The sequence below is a fragment of the Erinaceus europaeus genome, chromosome 14, assembly GCF_950295315.1.
Source record: "Erinaceus europaeus chromosome 14, mEriEur2.1, whole genome shotgun sequence".
NCBI lineage: Eukaryota > Metazoa > Chordata > Mammalia > Eulipotyphla > Erinaceidae > Erinaceus > Erinaceus europaeus.
Window position 1 is genome coordinate 45,892,641 of NC_080175.1, and position 17,765 is coordinate 45,910,405.

A 17,765-nucleotide genomic window follows, 5' to 3' on the forward strand; every position below is an offset into this window, starting at 1 on the left:
AGAAATACTGTCTGACAAAAATGTTCTCGTCCTTAAAAAAAAACAAACCCCAACAACCAGGTTTTCAACTCAGTTGTTACAGAGAACAGGACTGTCACTTGACAAGTCTTCCAATGAACATGTGATTTTGCCACCAGAGTTATAGCTGAAGCTTGGTGGCTACACAACAAATCTACCTCTCCTGGTGACCTTTATTCATACCTGCAGACCTGCTTCACTGCTTGTGAAGATTTTCCCTTCAGGTGAGATCAAGGACCTGAACTTGTGTCCTTCTAGATGGAAAAGTGTACACTCTACCAGGTGTGCCACTGCCCAGCTTCTTCAATGAACCTGGTTTCGTGCTCTTCACAGGCAAGTGTTATTGTTTGGTCTCATCTCTACACCCAGACGTGTCTGGCAGCCAGTGGTGGGTGGCAGAGACAGAGACAGGTCTTCCCGACAACTGCCCACCTGCAAAGTGTGGAGTATTGATTTCCAAGTCCATCTCCTGGGGAACTGGATTAGTGTGATTTGTTTTTTCACTCTGCTTCCTGCTAAATGCTTGCTTTGGAAAAATTCAATTACATTCCATATCTAAATAAGTTTTGGCTAGCTTTTGAGATGATGCACTTAGTCATGGTGGAAATCCCACTACCCCTGCAGAGAGCAGGTCCCCTTGCAGGACCTGTGGGGGGTGGTTGCCTCTTCAAGGGGCACAGAGCTGTGGGTGGAGGGACAATGAGTCCTGTCAGACATAGGGAGAAGATGACTGAGTTGAAGAGATCATGGGGAGGGGGCTGCAGGGTGCTGGCAGGAACAGGCCCCATCTCAAGTGCCCCACCCACTATGCACCTGCTGACTCCCTTGGACATCTCTGTTTACCTGCAGAAACTCCCGGAAGCTGTGGCAAACATGGTGCCCGGTCCGGAGGCAGGGGGGAGAATCTCCAGGTAGCATGCTTTGGTGTCTGGGGTGGAGTGCACAGTGGGAGAGGTGGCAAGTGGGATGTTCCATGGGAGAGGCTGAGGGCAGCTGGGAGCCTGTGCCTCTTGCCCCCTGCTACCCTCCCCCCTGACCTGTTTTGATTGCTCTGCCAAGAAAAGGCCCCGGCATGATTGAGGTCTCCCCAACACAGCATGAAATACTTCCTGTTCTTCCAAAGCCAATTCCTTACTGTAATACCTTCAGGGATCACCTTGCCAGCCCCAGAGATACTGGCGTCCTCAACCCCAAGTTCAAAGTGACTCACAGTCCATTCTTCATCCAGAAGGCCATGCCCACACCCCGTCCATCCCTCCCCGCAGAGGCCAGTTTACTCAATCACTCACTCACTCACTCACTCACTCACTCACTCACTCACTCACTCACTCACTCACTCACTCACAGGAATACCCTGTTCACTGCATGTGGGCCTTTTTGCTGGCCTTGTGTGTGTGGCTCCTTCTGCACATCTCACTCACCTGCTGAGAACCCCACCCCTAGTCCAGAACTTCCTCTGCTCTATGGTTTCCAGCTATGCCCCTCCATGCCTTGTTCATGGTTCTCAGGACCTCATGCACTCTGAAAACATATCAGCCTGGTCGACTCCATACCCAGGAGTCGATGGTTAGGGATGGCCCTGATGCTCAGACTTCTCTTTCCAGGCATTTTTATTGCAAATTTCAGGCCACAGGCCACCTGACTGCTCAGTGTGGAAGCCCATGCTCCCCTGCACAGCCTCCAGTGCTTAGTATGGAGCCCTATACAGCAGGCACTTGGTGAAATGTTTCTGGACAATGAACAAAAGGACAAAATCCTGAATCATCTGCTTCAAAGCTCAGTCCAGGATCGTGCCAAAGGGTGCGCAAAATCTTTCTGACTTTTATACAAGTGATCCAACAACAGACTCAAAAAGGAAACCCACTCATACACTCACCTGTGAATAGAACTGTGGGTCTGGAGAGAAAGCAACAGCAAAGATGGCAGAACGGATGGAGGTGTTTGGAACCCCTGTGGCTGGGGGTGAGAGAGTTTTGCAGAAAACTGAGAAATGTTACGCATGTACTGAAAGCTTTATTTACTGTAAACCATTAATTTCTTCAATAATTAAAAAAATAGGAATATGGAAAAAATGAGAGAGAGAGAGAGAGAGAGAGAGAGAGAGAGAGAGAGAGAGAGAAAGGAGCCTTCTTCCCTGATCATGTGCTCAAGGATGCTTCTCTGCCAGGGGACCTGGCTGGGTTGCCGTGACCCCCCAGTCTGGAGTCTCACCCAGTGTTGAGGAGTACACCTGTGTTGTACCCTCTCGTGGTACCCTCTGTGCTGGTTCTTTTTTTTTTTTTTTTTAAGATTTTATTTATTTATTCATGAGAAATGATAGAAGAGAGAGAAGGAATCAGACATCACTCTGGTACATGTGCTGCCGGAGATTGAACACAGGACCTCATGCTCAAGAGTCCAAAGCCTTACCCACTGCGCCATCTCCCAGACCACTCTGTGTCAGTTCTTTCCCTCTCCTCTTAGCTCCTCATATCCTAACAGCACAACTTCAAGTTTCTGTCTCCCTGTCTCTGTCCAAGTCTCCTCAACCCTTTCCTTACTGTCTTAGGCCTGAGCACACTCCTGCTGTGATCCCACCCACTGTGTCTGTATGTCAAATGCTATGGTTCTCTGGCCTGTTTCCACCTGTGTTATCTTCTACATTCCTTTTATTTGGATCACTTGTCCCTGATTCTTTCTCCCTATCTTCCACAAAGTACATCTGCTACATGAGGGCTGGTGACATAGTGGTGGCTAGTGTGTTGCTTTGCCATGTGTGTGACTCAGGCTTGAGGAAGCTTCAGCTCTGTGGTTTCTTCCTGCCTCTCTGTCTCTACCAAAATGTAAGATGACCCCAAAATGAAACAAAACAAAGAAATAGCATGCGCTGCCCATGCCAGCCCTGCCCTGTCCAGCTGCAGGGTGATACTTCCTCCTGTGGAGGTGGACCACCTTCCTTGGTGCTTCAGGTGGGTACCCGTCTGTGTCTGTGATGGCCCTTTGCTTGCCCTCATCTCCCTCCAAACTCTGCGGTGATGGTCCTCCTGAAGAGGCTTCTGCCTGGGGTGGTGCACCCATGCCCTGTGTGCTGGGAACAGAGCTGCTGAGGGGTGAGCACTGAACCCCAGCTTTCAGCAGCTCCACATATGCAGTACCCTTCTCTGCCTGCATTGGTCTCTCTGGGAAGTACTGAGGGCTCCCTGCTAAGCTGCCACTCCCCCCCCCCCCCCCCCCGGCCCCGGCATCCAGTCCATAGCTGACTCAGCAACCAGAGTGTCCCTACCTGCCTTTCTGGAAGCCTTTTATCTATGAACTGGAATTTCCACATAAGCTTCTGGGTAGCACACAAAATGGGGAAGGAGCTGGGGAGAGGGTGGCAGGACATCTTGGAGAGGAGACAGGGTTTGGAGCCAGGGCATGCACAGGCACCAGGGAGCATACAGATGGTTGGGGTTGGGGTGAGGGTGCCCACACTGCTGCTGGCCTAGCCCCTGCTACTCCTCTGTCATACTTTCAAGAGCTGGGGACCACAGAGAAGCGGTGGGAACAAAGAACTAGGATCTGCAGGGAGAAAATAGGAAGTATGTCTGTCTGCTCACTCAAGGACAGCAGTGACCTTTCATTTCATGGCTGGTTGCCCAGTCTACAGCCTGAACGGCTTGTCTTGTCCTAGGGCCTGGCCACCGTGAACAAGGCACGGATGGGGCATAGCTGGAGACCACAGAGCAGTGAGTGGTCTGGACAGCCAGCCAAGTGTGCAGAGGGAAGTCCCTGCCAAAAGTCCATGAAGCCTGGTGAGACCCTGGAGCTCTGGGCTCTACCTGTGTGCTGGTGGGTGCTGCGGGAGCCACTTACCAGCGCAGGGCGATCTTGATGGGGGTGGTGAGGCAGGACGTGAACAGGTCGGCCGGGAGGTCAGGGATCATGGGCAGGAGCTCATTGGCCTCACAGGCAGCCAGCTGTATGCAGTTCTTCATGGATGGTGGGAGGGGCATCTGGGCCAGTGGGTGGTTGGGGTTGATAGCGGCTACCTGCAGGGGAGAGGGCAGAAAGAGTGAGAGCTGCAGTGTGGGTGGGACCACAAAGGGTGGGGGAGACAATCTGTGAGGGGGGCATGCCCACTGGGGCCTGCGGCACTGGGGATTCCTATAGCTCCACTGTGGTGACCCCCTCATAGACCAAGACTATCTTCCTAGTCCCCCAAGCACACGGCAGGCTTAGTCTTTAGCAAGCTCTTTCTCCTTTTGGCTTATGTGAGCTAAGGCCTTTCCTCATTCTCTTAAAGTCTATACTGCCTGTACCTTCTCTCCTCTAAGTCTCTTATGGTATCGTGTCATTGATTTCAGTCCGTCTTCCATCCACTGTGACCTTATTTTACATGCTTGGTGACATGGGATGTGCTCAAAGTGTGGGGGGGTGAGAAGGCAGAGTACCTGCCTTGTTGCAGAACCCCTGAGTTCAATTATTGGCATGTTGTGTGATGGGCAGAAAGACAGACGGAAGGAAGGAAGGGAGAAGGCAGGAAGGAAGGAGGTGAACACCACCAACAGAAAGGTGGCAAAATCTGACTGTGCATGTACTTGCCAATGTGTCACATCAGAAAGAAAACGTGTTGAGAGATGTAGCACTGAGGTGGGGGATTCTCCTCTCTTTACTTTGTTTCTGAGTGTCCTACACACAGGCATATATTGCTGCTAGGATTGGGTGGAAAGGCCTGCTTTGTTTGCACCCAGGATTTCACTTCTCTCAAGGCAGGCACAGACATGGGGCTGGGAAAGCGGGCAGCAGAGGCTCTGTTCCTGGAAACATGAGGGGGCAGCAAAGACAAGCCAAGTAGATATAGGGATGGTGGAATGATGCCCTGCTCTTTGCTTCTATCTCACTAACTACAAGACAGGAGATGAGTCAGCGGCAGAGTGCAGGGGTGAAGTGAAGCAGACAGAGACAGAAATGCTTCCCTGAGAGCCCCTGCACTGGGATTTTGGTAGCTGACAGAGCACTCACATGTTGAGGAGACAGGCACCCAGCTAATTGCTATACTGTACAAATGCACACAAATTTCGCTTAACTGAATCAAATCAAACTCAAGTTGTAAATCATTTTTTCCCCAAATAGTGTAATATATTCGAAGGCTAAGAAAAGAATCACACTGCTACACATGTGGCCCATTGCATTCTCATGAGAAACATCAGCCTTCAATGGGCTGGATTATAAAACACAGCCCTTCCAGCACGAGGGGCTTATGGCTCCACTACACTCCACATACCACACACGGGTGACAATCTGTGGATCCACACGGTGGGCTCAGCTGCCTGTTCAGAAGTGACAAGGAACACAAGAATCCACGGGGCTGCTGCCATGGGATCTCGTCAGGAGGAGACTCACGCTGCTCCCTCCCTTCCTGTAAACAGTGGAGGATTGCTGTGCTGTGCGCTCAGCTCTCAGTGACACCCCGCTTGCTCGCTCACTCGCTTGGCAGAACAGATATGGCAATACTGGTGAGTCATGGGTGGATGGGAGTCCAAAGTGGCAGCCAGCACCTCCTGTGGCTGTGAAGACTTGGTTGCTGATGCTTCTCCAAGCTCTCTCATAGTCACGATTTCATCTGCACTCTGTCACCACCCCATGGGATCTGTTTACTTCCACCTGCACAAACTGATTAGGACAAAGGGACTGAACCCCAACAAAGGAGGGAGTGATCCCAGCAGTCAGTAGTAGTTGGCAACAAACACAGAGGTGACCAAAGTCTAGGGCAGTCTTTACCCCACTCCCCCAGATCCCTCAACTCCAGGCCAAGCACCTGAGGGATACAGAGGCTCTGTGAACACCTTCCAAACAGTACCTCAGCACTTTGCACATGAAAGACACAGGAAGCTAGATTTCCTCAGAATCTGATGTGTGGAGTGTTGGCATCACTGCTGCCAAGAAAAGTTTGTAACATTTGAAACATCTGAGATGGCAGAATAGTGAAGGCCCAGACTGGCTGACAACCTGTGCTACAATAGCAACACCCAGCACAGAATGGGGCCCGGATTCTGGCACAGCTGAGAATCAACACGGCATAAGCTTTCTGACGATCAACACAAGCTCTGTGGGGATGGGGCACTTACTGAAGGAAAATGTAGGATGCTGACCATTTGCACCCCCTTAAAGAAGGGAGCAGAGTGGGGCCACCCCCATGGTATGACTGCAGCACAGAACTGGGCCTCTGGAGCAGGGAGGAAAGGAGTGGCAGCATCATGTTTCAGTCCTCCTCAGTGGCAGCTCCAGCAGCAGAAGCAGCACCACGAGCCACCTAATCATACAGGAAATTAGTTTCCAGGTCTGGAGTGACAGCCCCATTCTCGAGGACGACTGGCTTGTGTGGGAGCTGGGGCTGTAGCTTTCCACACCTGCATCACACGGAGGCTCTGCAGTGATAGCTGTGGCACAGGGCACCGCAGGAGGAGGGTAGCTTCATGGCTCTGTGACTGGGGATGGGCTGTGAGTGGTGAGGGGACATGAGCTGGACTTGGGCTCCCAGGCTGGGTGAGGGGGAAACATACCCCTGTGAGGTGGGCATGGCCCATCTGGGACAGCGGCTGCCCACTTCCTATCAGGGGCACAACCGCCACCTGTAAAAAATGGGGACCTGAAGGAGAGGTGTAGGGGGTGAAGAGCAAGAGTGTCATGGGGACAAATGGCCATTTTTGTGCAAAGGTGGTTCAGTATTGTTAGGATTTTTAAAATTGCCATCAGGGCTATTTTGTGGCTCAGTGCTAGCACTACAGATTCACTGTTCCTGGTGGCTATTTTTTTTCCTTCTCTCTCTCTTTCTATTATATTGGATAGGGCAGACAGAAGTTGATAGGGGAGTAGGAAAGAGAGTGAGAGATAGGAAAGAGAGGTGGGGGGGGGTAGATAGCATTGTGGTTATGCAAACTGACTGTCATGCATGAGGCTCCAAAGCTTTAGATTCAAACACACACACCACCATAAGCTAGAGCTGAGCAGTGCTCTTGTTAAAAATACAACAAAAATGAGAGAAAGAGAGAGAGAGAGAGAGCTAGAGCTGAGCCATGCTCTGGTTAAAAACAAAACAAAAAATGAGAGAAAGAGAGAGCCCTGCAGACCTGCTTCAATCCTGGTGAGGCATCTTCCCTGCTGGTGGGGAGCAGGGGCTCAAACCTGGGTCCTTGTGCTTAACTGGGTGTGCCACCACATGGCCACTGATTCAGTATTAATTTAATTTCCCAAAAGAACACGTTTCCACAGCATAAATAACAGGGTGCTCCCCACTTTTTTTTGGGTGTCACTTCCCCCCCACATTAGATCTACATTCTAAACAGCTCCCCCCTCAGTGCCTCTACACAAAGCCTACTTGCCTTCTCTCTGGCTTCCATGAGAGGCTGCCAGGCCTGCCCCTAAGCCCTGGGCATTCAGACTACAGCCAAGCTGAGAACAGGGACAGCTGAGGGACAAACTGAGGGAGTAGCCTGTGACTGCAGAGTGGGGCAGCACACTGGCAGGTGCAGAAGCAGCTCAAGCCAGAGTGTCTATGAGGAACTCAGTTTCTTAGTTCACATCGGCCCCAGACAGAAAGTCAAGGGCTGAGCAGGGTCAGGAGTGGGTGGGAAGTTGGCTGCTACCACTCCAGGAAGGAAACCATGGTTCATTCAGGTTAAATCCCTCCCTTTCTACCACTGGGCTGCAAACTCTGTTCTGCAGATAATTTAAGTCAGTAACATTTAAAAACAACAACAACAACAACATTGAAGAGGCAGATGATTCTACCAATAAGTCATTATTTTTCATACTTGTTAATCCAAGGTTACAAAATCTGTTTGTTTATGGTCTCCAGTGCATCACTGTTCTGGGCCAATATTTTTGAGAAAGAAAGAGAAACACAGAGACAGAAAGAGAGGAGACAAGAGACAGCAGAGAGAGAAGACAGACAGAGATAGGAGAAGCCATAGCACTGAAACCCCCTAGTGCCACAGGACTGCCATGGGGTGCACCAGGGGCTCAATCCTGGGATGCCCCAAGGCAATGCAGGTACCCTCCAGGATGAGCTACCTCATCCTGCCCTACAAAAACTGCTTTAAGGGGTAGGTGAGTTCCATGCATTATCTTGGCTGTGCATGTCTCTTAGATACTCCCTTTCTGTGTAGACTGCTCTCTGGAAGCAGCTGCACACAAAGCCAGCTCCCAGTGGTTCAGGGAACTCTCAAAGGTGCTGGGCAGAGGAGGAAGCACTTCTGAAGCCAAGCCCTGTGGGCCAGCAGAGGGCTGGCTCCAGGGAATCTAAAGCCTTCCAACACTAGACAAATCCCTATCTCTAAAAGCTCAATAAAGCCTTCTGGAGGATTTGGGGAGGATCCGGCAGAGCCCTAAGATGTGACATGCAGTCAGCAGAGCAAAAGAAGACATCTGCTTGTTGGTCCTTGTGTGTGGGTCCTGTGCTCAGCGCTCAGGGGGACAGGCAGGCAGAGCTCAAGGAAAGAGTGCTGGTGTTGGTGGCTGTGTGTAAGTATGTGTGTTTGTCTGGGGTGGGGATGCCTACATCCTTTCTCTAGTTCCAAGTGGTACACTATGTTGCTTCCTCCACCCCAACACACACACACACACACACACACACATCTTCCACAAATGCCTTGCTGAAAATGATGATGACTAGGTGAGACCACTGCAATTCTAGCTTATGGCAACAATGGAGATCTCTGAAAAGTACAGAGAGACCAAGCCCAGCACCATTCCCTAACCCAGGGTATGTCCCCTGCCATTCATGGGGCTGCTACCACATGCCAGAGAGCAGAGGAGGAATAATTCTGAAGCCAAGCCCCGAGGGCACTGACAGCAGAGGGCTAACTCTGGGGAATCTAGAGCCTCTAACAGCAGATAAATTCCCTGTCTCTAAAAGCTCATTACAGCCTTCTGGAGGATTTGAGAAGTATCCAGAAAAATGGAAGCATGAATTTTATATAAATGCATATACTTATGTATTAAATATTACAGACATTGACTGACAGGAATGAGAAGCCTCAGCCTAGAGGGCAAAAGAGGTCCCGACTTCCATTTAAGGAAAACTTGTCATGATACCTTGGCACAGTGTTTTCAGCAGCTATGAGCCCTATAAAACAGGCAGAGTCTACTGCAATTTGAGTTTACCCCCCAAATCCATCCACTCTTCAGTTTTTAAAATGTTCACTCAAAGGGGTGCTGCACTGCCTGGCCCCTACTCTTCCCCCCCGCCAAATCATAAAATAGTTTTAGGTTTACCAAATGCTCTGATCACTAGATCTTTCACCTGTGATCTACTAATAAGGTAGAATATTTAGATGGACTTGCACACCTGGAATCAATTTCACTCAGTCATGGAGCAGATATATATATATAGATATACATATATATATATATATTTTTTTTTTTTTCCTTCAGAGTTATCACTAAGGTTTGGTGCCTGTACTACAAATCTACTGCTCCCAGTGGCCATTTCCCCCCCTTTTTTTGCATTTCCTTTTCTATTTTTATTTGACAGGACAGAGAGAAATTGAGGGGGGAGGGGAGATATAGATGGAGAGAAAGACACCTGCAGGCTTGCTTTACCTGCACCCCCCCCACACACACACACACAGGTTGGGAGCAGGGGCTCAAATCCAGGTCTTTGTGCATGTGATATGTGTGCTTAACTGAGTATGCCGCCACCTGCCATCCACCAAATTCTTTTTATTTAACCCACAGAAATGACTTGTTCTTATATTGTTGAGGATTTCTCTTCCAGCAACTTTTAAATTGCAGATTCCTTTCCTCCTGAGGTTATAGGACTATTCATATTGCCCATTCTATTTCTGCTGGAGTTGGCAATTTGGTTTTAGAAGAAATTGGCTGAGCTGGAAGAGAGTTTATCCAGTACCGAACACACTTGACCTAACAAGAGGCCTTGGGTTCAAACCCACATGGGAACATGAAGGGAAGTCCAGGAGTGGTGGAGTTTTATACTTTTCAGTCATTTGTTGCTTCAATAACTTTCTCTCTGTTGTTTCTGTTTTCAATATCAATGATTTCTTCTTTTTGTTTGCTATGGGCATGTCTTGTTTTCCCTTTCTCATCTCCTGAGCTGGAGTCATGGCATAAAATTGTGCTTTTCCCCACATCCCACATGCTGAAATTTCTATCATTCACAGGTTAGTAAGTGAAGCCTGCAGAAAGCACTTCTGTCAAGAGGGTGAAGTCCTTAAGAAAGGATTAAGATGTTTGTAAAGAAACCATTCCCTGGTCTTCATCACGAAGACAGCTGCCAAAGCAGGAGGAAAGCTTTCGCCTACAATACCTAAAACAAAACATGATGACCTCAGACTGCATGGTCTTCAGAACTGGGGAATAAATGCTGGCTTCACACGCTTGCCTGCCACCAGCCTTCTGTTACAACAGCTCTAACGGAAGGTGGCAGGTAGGGATTTGGTTACAAATCTGATACGCTCGCTTTTTTTTTTTCCCCTGATTTTTTTTATTGGGGAATTAATGTTTTACATTCAACAGTAAATACAATAGTTTGTACATGCATAACATTCCCCAGTTTCCCATATAATAATACAACCCCCACTAGGTCCTCTGAACCCTTCTTGGACTTGTATTCTCCCCACCCACCCACCCCAGAGTCTTTTACTTTGGTGCGATACACCACTTCCATTTCAGGTTCTACTTGTGTTTTCTTTTCTGATCTTGTTTTTCAACTTCTGCCTGAGAGTGAGATCATCTCATATTCATCCTTCTGTTTCTGACTTATTTCACTTAACATGAATTTTTCAAGGTCCATCCAATATGGGCTGAAAACGGTGAAGTCACCATTATTTACAGCTGAGTAGTATTCCATTGTGTATATATATACCACAACTTGCTCAGCCACTCATCTGTTGTTGGACACCTGGGTTGCTTCTAGGGTTTGGCTATTACAAATTGTGCTGCCAAGAACATATGTGTACACAGATCTTTTTGGATGGGTGTGTTGGGTTTCTTAGGATATATCCCTAGGAGAGGAATTGCAGGATCATAGGGCAGGTCCATTTCTAGCCTTCTGAGAGTTCAGGTGAAGGGGAGGGAATGACTTGCAGGAGTGGTGAAGTCAATATGCAGGTACCAAGTCCCAGTGGTTACCCAGGTAGCACAGGAAGAAAGAAGGAGGGAAAGAAGTATTGCAAGGAGATGGAGGGAGCAGAGTCCCATTAGTCGGGCTCTAGGTTGACATCTAGAATCACAAGAGAGACAGCCATGTTACCAGGAGATGAGCATTTATTAAAGCAAAGCAGGGACAGAAAAGAAAGGAAAATATACACTTTAGAGGTGAGAGAGAGGGGACCTGAGTTTTCTCATCTTTAAACTTTTATAGTGGGCTTAGGGGATGCTGAAGCAGGACCCTGAGGGGACTGACTTTAGCCACTGTGCTCAGGTCTGTGGTCACCTGCACTTTATGGCCCTAACAGTGAGCTGCAGACATGCTGGTATCTGGCCTTTGTCCCAGACTACCTGCAGAGGTCAGGAGGAGGGGTTGTTAATGACCTTCCAGGACCCTTCCCTAGATGGCCCCCTCACCAGGGAAGGGAGGAGGAAGGAAGCTGATTGAGCATTCATGTTTTTGAAATCCTGTGGTTCCTTTTTTCTAATCTAAGGATTTAGTGCTATAAATTTCCCTTTCAGTTGCTTTAGCTGCATCCTACAAATATTGACGTGTTGTCACTTTCATTCAGCTCAATGTGTTTTGTAATTTCCCTGGAGACTTGGGATCTGGAAATTATGTGTTATTTAAATTATTTGGGAAATTTTCCGTCGTCTTTCCATTACTGACTTCTGGATGAAAATGTGTGTATATGGTTGAGATAATTTGAGGTTTTCTTTATATCCTGGAATATGATCTGCCTTGATGAACATCCCACGGACACTGGAAAGGGTGTGTTTGGCTATGGCAATAGAGTGTTCTGGAAATGCCAATCAGATTCATATGGTTGGCACTTTCAACACAGACACTCATTTCATCTTCCTAAGCATAGTTTAATTAAAATTCTCCCTGTGTGTATGCCTTCTGTTTCTCTTCCTTGTCTTACTGCATGGGCTGATTTGTAGCACGATGCGGAGGGGGAACGCTGAGAATAAGCTCCTTATTGGAGCTTCTGGTCTGCATGAAGTACAAGCTACTGTCTCGTGTGACTTCCCACAAGGCCCTCTGGCACAGGCCTGGGTCCAGTCACTTTGGTTCAGTTATTTTTCTGGTTGCCACTAGGAAGCTCCAGGGTCTTGTGTCACCATGGGTTCTCTTCTCTATGAGAGAACATCTGGCTCTTTCTGCTGTATCCTCCAGCGTCAGCTCTGGGAAAGCTGAGCCCTCCGTCATGGGCAGCGTGCGGGGGCGGGGGGGGGGGATGTCCCTCTGACAGGGAGCAGGAACAAACAGATGGGCCCTGCTGGGAACCACAGTCCCCTGTGTCTTTTTATTTTTATTTTTTATATTTATTTACTTATTTTCCCTTTTGTTGCCCTTGTTGTTTTTCACTGTTGTAGTTATTATTGTTATTGGTGTTGTCATTGTTGGATAGGACAGAGAGAAATGGAGAGAGGAGGGGAAGACAGAGAGGGAGAAAGACAGACACCTTCAGACCAGCTTCACCGCCTGTGAAGTGACTCCTCTGCAGATGGGGAGCCGGGGGCTCAAGCCAGTATCCTTACACCAGTCCTTGTGCTTTGTGCCATGTGCATTTAACCCACTGCACTACCGCCCAACTCCCCCCTGTGTTGCTTTTTCAGCTATGGTCCAGAATAGTAAATGATTTCTGACCTACTTAAAATGATAAAATTGGGGGAAAAGATTAGGATTCACTTGAGAGAAGCTTCCAGTAGTATGATACAGCTGAAAATCTAAAATGTATTCATGGATTTAATTTAATAAACTTTGATTCTTTTTATACTTCATACAGAACAATCCAGACCAAGCACGAGAAAGCTCTGAGGAACAGCCTTGGTTACGAATTGTTTCTGCAACTGTGGTTGGACTGTTCCGGTGTTCTCTCTCTCCCTGGTTCTAGAAAGGCCATAAGATTTTCAGAGTGCTTATATGTCTCCCCGGTCACTCAGCTGGTTTGCACATAGATACTCTAATAATTTCCTGTGGCCCTTTGACTTTGTGGTCTCTGGCCTGCCGCTGCAGCATCTGTTGTGGTGGCTGCCCTGGCTGGCCTCACAACTCCCTACCTCAAAGTCTTCTCTAGCATCTGCTGCCCTCTCCAGGCTTTACGAGCTAATATCTGCTTTTCTGGGTATGGTCCCACCTAGCCCCTCATCCTGGACAGTACTTGGGATGCTTCTGCACTCAGGCAAAGCCCGACTGCACTTGATGGGTGTTGCAGCTGTCCATGTGGAGTGTGTGGCTGTTTTTGGAAAGCTGCTCTATTTGCTATATTTTAGCATAGGGAGCAGACCTTGCAGGCAGGGGACCCCAGGTTCAAGTCCCAGCACCACATATGCCAGAGTTGAGTGGCAGTTTGCTCCCTCTCTTTCTTAAAAATAAGTACATCTTTACCATCTCACACCTGAGAGAATGGCTTCCATCAGTCAACTGGAAAATGACAGGTGTTGGAGAGGTTGTAGAGAAAAAGGAACTCTGCTACAATGCTGGTGGGAGTGCAAACTGGTATAGCTCCTTTGGAAGACTGTATGGAGAGTCCTTAAACAAATAAAAATAATAGTACATTATGATCCAGCAATACCGCTCTTGGGCACTTATCAAGTAGATACTCAAGCACTAATTAGAAGTGACATATCCACCCCTATGTTCATAGCATTATTCACAATAGCCAAAGAGTGGAAACAGCCTAGATGTCCATCATCAGATGACTAGCTAAAGAAGTTATGAGATACATGTTCTATGGAATACTACTCTGCAATCAAAAAAGATGATACTGTGTCCTTTGGGACAAAATGAATGGAACTGGAGGCAATTATGCTTAGTGACATAAGTAAAGAGATCAAAGACAACTATCAGAATCTAGAAAGCAGATGTACATGAACTTGGGGAAAAAAATCCAAACAAAATAGAAGCAAGCAAGCTGTAAGACTTGTGAGAACTATGGTTATTATCTTTGGGTGGTGGGAGGGTAGGGATACAGAAGTTTGGTGGTGAGTGTGGCATGGAACTATACACTGTAATCTTACAATCTTATAACTATTAATACAATTAAAAGACACATCTTTAAAAGGGCTCAAGTGTGACCAGACAGTTGATTCTGATATATGTTTATTCCCCTCTCAGACCAAACCAGCACTCCCTTCTCTCTCTGGGCATGGCTTCCTGGACGGGTTCATTGAGTGGCTTTGAATTACAGCTGACAGCACTGACAGGACAGCTCCTGCAAGACAGCACTTAGTTAACTGCCCCATTAATTGTGTGGGCACTGCTGCTATAGGTCAGTCAGGGACTCCAGGCTCAGGGCAACCTTTCTGATGAAGTTGTTCTAGCTAACCCCTCATAATGGAGGGGTCTAGTGAGATGCTTTGCTTCTGCCTGACTTTTACTTCTTAACTTCAGTGGGGGAGATTATCATCTTTATAATGGAGAACAATCACTTTTCTTTTCCCCTGAAGCTTTCAGATTCTAAAGAAGAGGGATACTAAGGGCCAACAGAGAGAGGCCTGCTCTTTGGTGAGATGGACCCAAAGGGCCTGTACTGCAGGCACTGCAGGCCTTAGCCTGACCATGGGCTCAACATGGAGTTACTCACACCATCACAAGGCACCATGCCTACAGGCCTGGATGAAGTGCGTCCTGGCTGTTCTTATAGTTATGATGTCATATTATAAGCTCACATGTTACTATCAGTGATGACAACACAGGGAGACTGTGCCAGGGAACAGCTTAAAAGCAGGGCCCAGAATGGATGACGGAGGACTTGGGGCTCTCATTGTGAAAACAAGTGTCCCTCTGATAAGTTTCTGTGCTGCCAACTGCACTGCTGTAGCTAGCAGGAGTGGCTGCCGGCATAGCTCAGAGCATGTGGTGTAACATGACCTACTGGCAGTGTCTGGGGAAAGGCCTACAGAGCCAGTGACAGGGAAAGTAGAGACATGCACCTTCTCCAATCTCAGCAGTGTCCATTTGAGAGACAGATGGAGCCTCAATAAACATCCTTCCCCTGGCACAGCCACCCTGCTTAGCCCTGGGACCTGCCTGCTCTGGCTCTCCTTCAAGTGTGAGTGTGCACGCATGGCAGGCCTGTGGCTCCATGAAGCACAATATCTGTCTCCGTAAAGAGAAACCATTATGTGTCCCTGTCATGAGGGAGCAATCCAATTCCTGCCAGAGAGAGGGAGAAGTGGCCTAGGTGTCTGGAAGTGCCCGTGGGGATGTGAACCACCAGATGTGAGCAGAGTGGATGGATGCTGGCTCCATAGCACATCACAGGCTATCTTTGTAGTTCACACTCAGTCTCCTCTCCAGTTTACATACAAGGTCTCACTAGCTGAGCTAACAGTTGTTGCCAAGGTCCCTGCCATGGAAGGCTAATGAAATAAAAACTCAGTCAGAGAAAGTCTTCAGCCCCTAGAATTAGGCTCAAACTTCAGCAAATGAAAGGGCTGGGCTTCTAGCTGTCAGCCAGCCACCTTGATGTGGAATGTCAACAGAGAAAGCTCTGTCCTTACCCCAGGTAGTAGGACACAAACATATCTTTGTCTCCTCAGGGACTAACTGAATAAGGCAGGGAGTTACCCCCAAGGGAGACAAACTTCTGCCTCTGCTCACCTAAAAGACCTCATTAGAAAGGGTCCAGAACAGTGACCAGGGCAGTGGAATTCCTCTTGGTTGATCTGCTCAAGATCTTCTACCATACTTTCTTTAATAAACTTAAAATCATTTCTTTCACTTGGTGGACTTACTTTGCTGTCCCTTTGTTCTCATCATCAAGACACAATCAGGACGGACCACAGGTTACAGGGCACAACCAAGTGAGGTAGCACAGAGGCAGGAGAGTATGCATGTGAATCAGGGCCATTCTGAGACCCCTACCTTCTAACCTGAGGACTGAGGAAATGATAAAGATCCAATTTAAGAATAAGCAAGAAAAATCCCCAAAGAGCATCAAATAAACCTGCCATACAAATGCAAGCCTAGTCACTGGGAGAGCAATATTTCCAAGGTGTTAAGTCACTGGCTTAATGGTCTTCGTTTGCTGGAATTCTGTGTGTGTGCGCTGAGTATAGGGACCTGGGTCTGACTGGGGCACATAAGATAATCATAGAAGAAAAAAAAAAAAGTGCAGATAATGGGTGCTCTAAAAGTAAGAAATAGACAGTTCACAGAAACATAGAGCTTTTAAACCAAAGGTAGTACTGATTACTGAGGACACTAGCAACAAAAGCATGAAAACCTTACTTAAAAAACATAGGGGTTACCAGCTAGATTGACCCAGGTGTAGTGATGTCACCAAATGGAGAAGGCAGGAGAGGGAGTAGGAGAGACTCTCCCCAGAGTCCCTTAACCTACTCCAAGTGCAGACAACAAAGACATCTCCTTCCTGCCAAGCTTCTATAGAATTTCTCTAATTCTTTAAATAGAAGGCACTACCGGCAGGTGTGCTTTTAGTGTGAATGAGAGCAGTGAGCCCACAGGAAACCCAAGATTTATGAATCAGGAAGCAGAAGCGCAAGCAGATAATTTCTACCTTACAGATGCTTCATGTTGAGGAAGAGGTGACAACAGTCCCCAGGACCCCTTGAGCAGTAGAACCTTGGCTGGGGAATGGGGTGGAGGGAAGCTTCCATTCATGACAAGCCCCCCAAGTGGCTTATTTATACAGTGGCAGATAGTAATCTGATAAAAGCAGAACGGCTGGTTTTGAAAAAGAATATTGAAAGCAGACAAATCTGGAGACTTGCCTTAGTTTCCAAATTGCAAAGCAATGTGGCATAATGACACACAGGAAGGGGGTCACAGAGTGACAGGCATTCCTGGCTCCAAGAAGGTGATCGGTGGAGGGCACTTAGGTGGAGCTTTGCTGAAGCTGCTGGGCAGGCTACCAAAGTTGCCCCTCGACACAGGGGACATGAAGCAGGGCCTCCGAGCCCATACAAGGGCTGTCTTGTCAAGACAACCCAAAGCCCATAACCATCTCTCAGAATTTATGTCACTCATATCTATCTGTGTGAGCCTTTCTGGTCCAAGTAACTATCTTCTCACATTCTATTTAATCATGTTTTACTGCCTTAATTTTTTAAACACTAGCATAAACGGTGCACCTGCCAACATCCTTTTGCTCTCCTGTTACCATGCACACAGTAAAGTGTTAAAACATACTGTTAACTTACAAAGGCTTTGGCCAACTGCAGTGAGGGCAAGGATGCTGTAAGAGAACAAACCTGAGAGGGGCCACAGAGGATTGCTGTTTTCTACAGGGATAATAAGTTGGCTGAAATGAACATTAAGATATTAACTGGGAGGCAATTTTATCATTTTAATTTCCGCTGTTTATGCAGGAGACCATATGAACAATAGCCAATAACAGTAAGTATAATGGGGCAAAAACAGGACTTATCTGCACTGTAATTAAAAAAAAAAGAATGAAGATAAAAGTCAGAGCTAATCATAAAACATATGGCATAACTTTGCACTGCCGTATCTTCGCCACTTCAGATCACATATTTTTTCATTTACTCTTCTCCATGAGGAATTAGTCAATTAAATATTTTGCCCAACAAAGATACATAGAAATCCCTTTTTTGTTGCAATAGATGAAATGAACAGTTTCTTG

General features: G+C 47.5%; 1 protein-coding gene across 3 annotated transcripts in view; it reads right to left on the bottom strand.

The window, feature by feature from the left end:
- The window catches only part of RPTOR (regulatory associated protein of MTOR complex 1), a 352,764-nt gene that overhangs the window by 152,381 nt on the left and 182,618 nt on the right, over positions 1–17,765 (bottom strand). For all 3 annotated transcript variants that reach the window (XM_060171822.1, XM_060171821.1, XM_060171823.1), the window contains exon 6: positions 3,853–4,028. In XM_060171822.1, the coding sequence (XP_060027805.1) occupies positions 3,853–4,028 (176 nt within the window). The remainder of the gene's footprint in view (positions 1–3,852; positions 4,029–17,765) is intronic.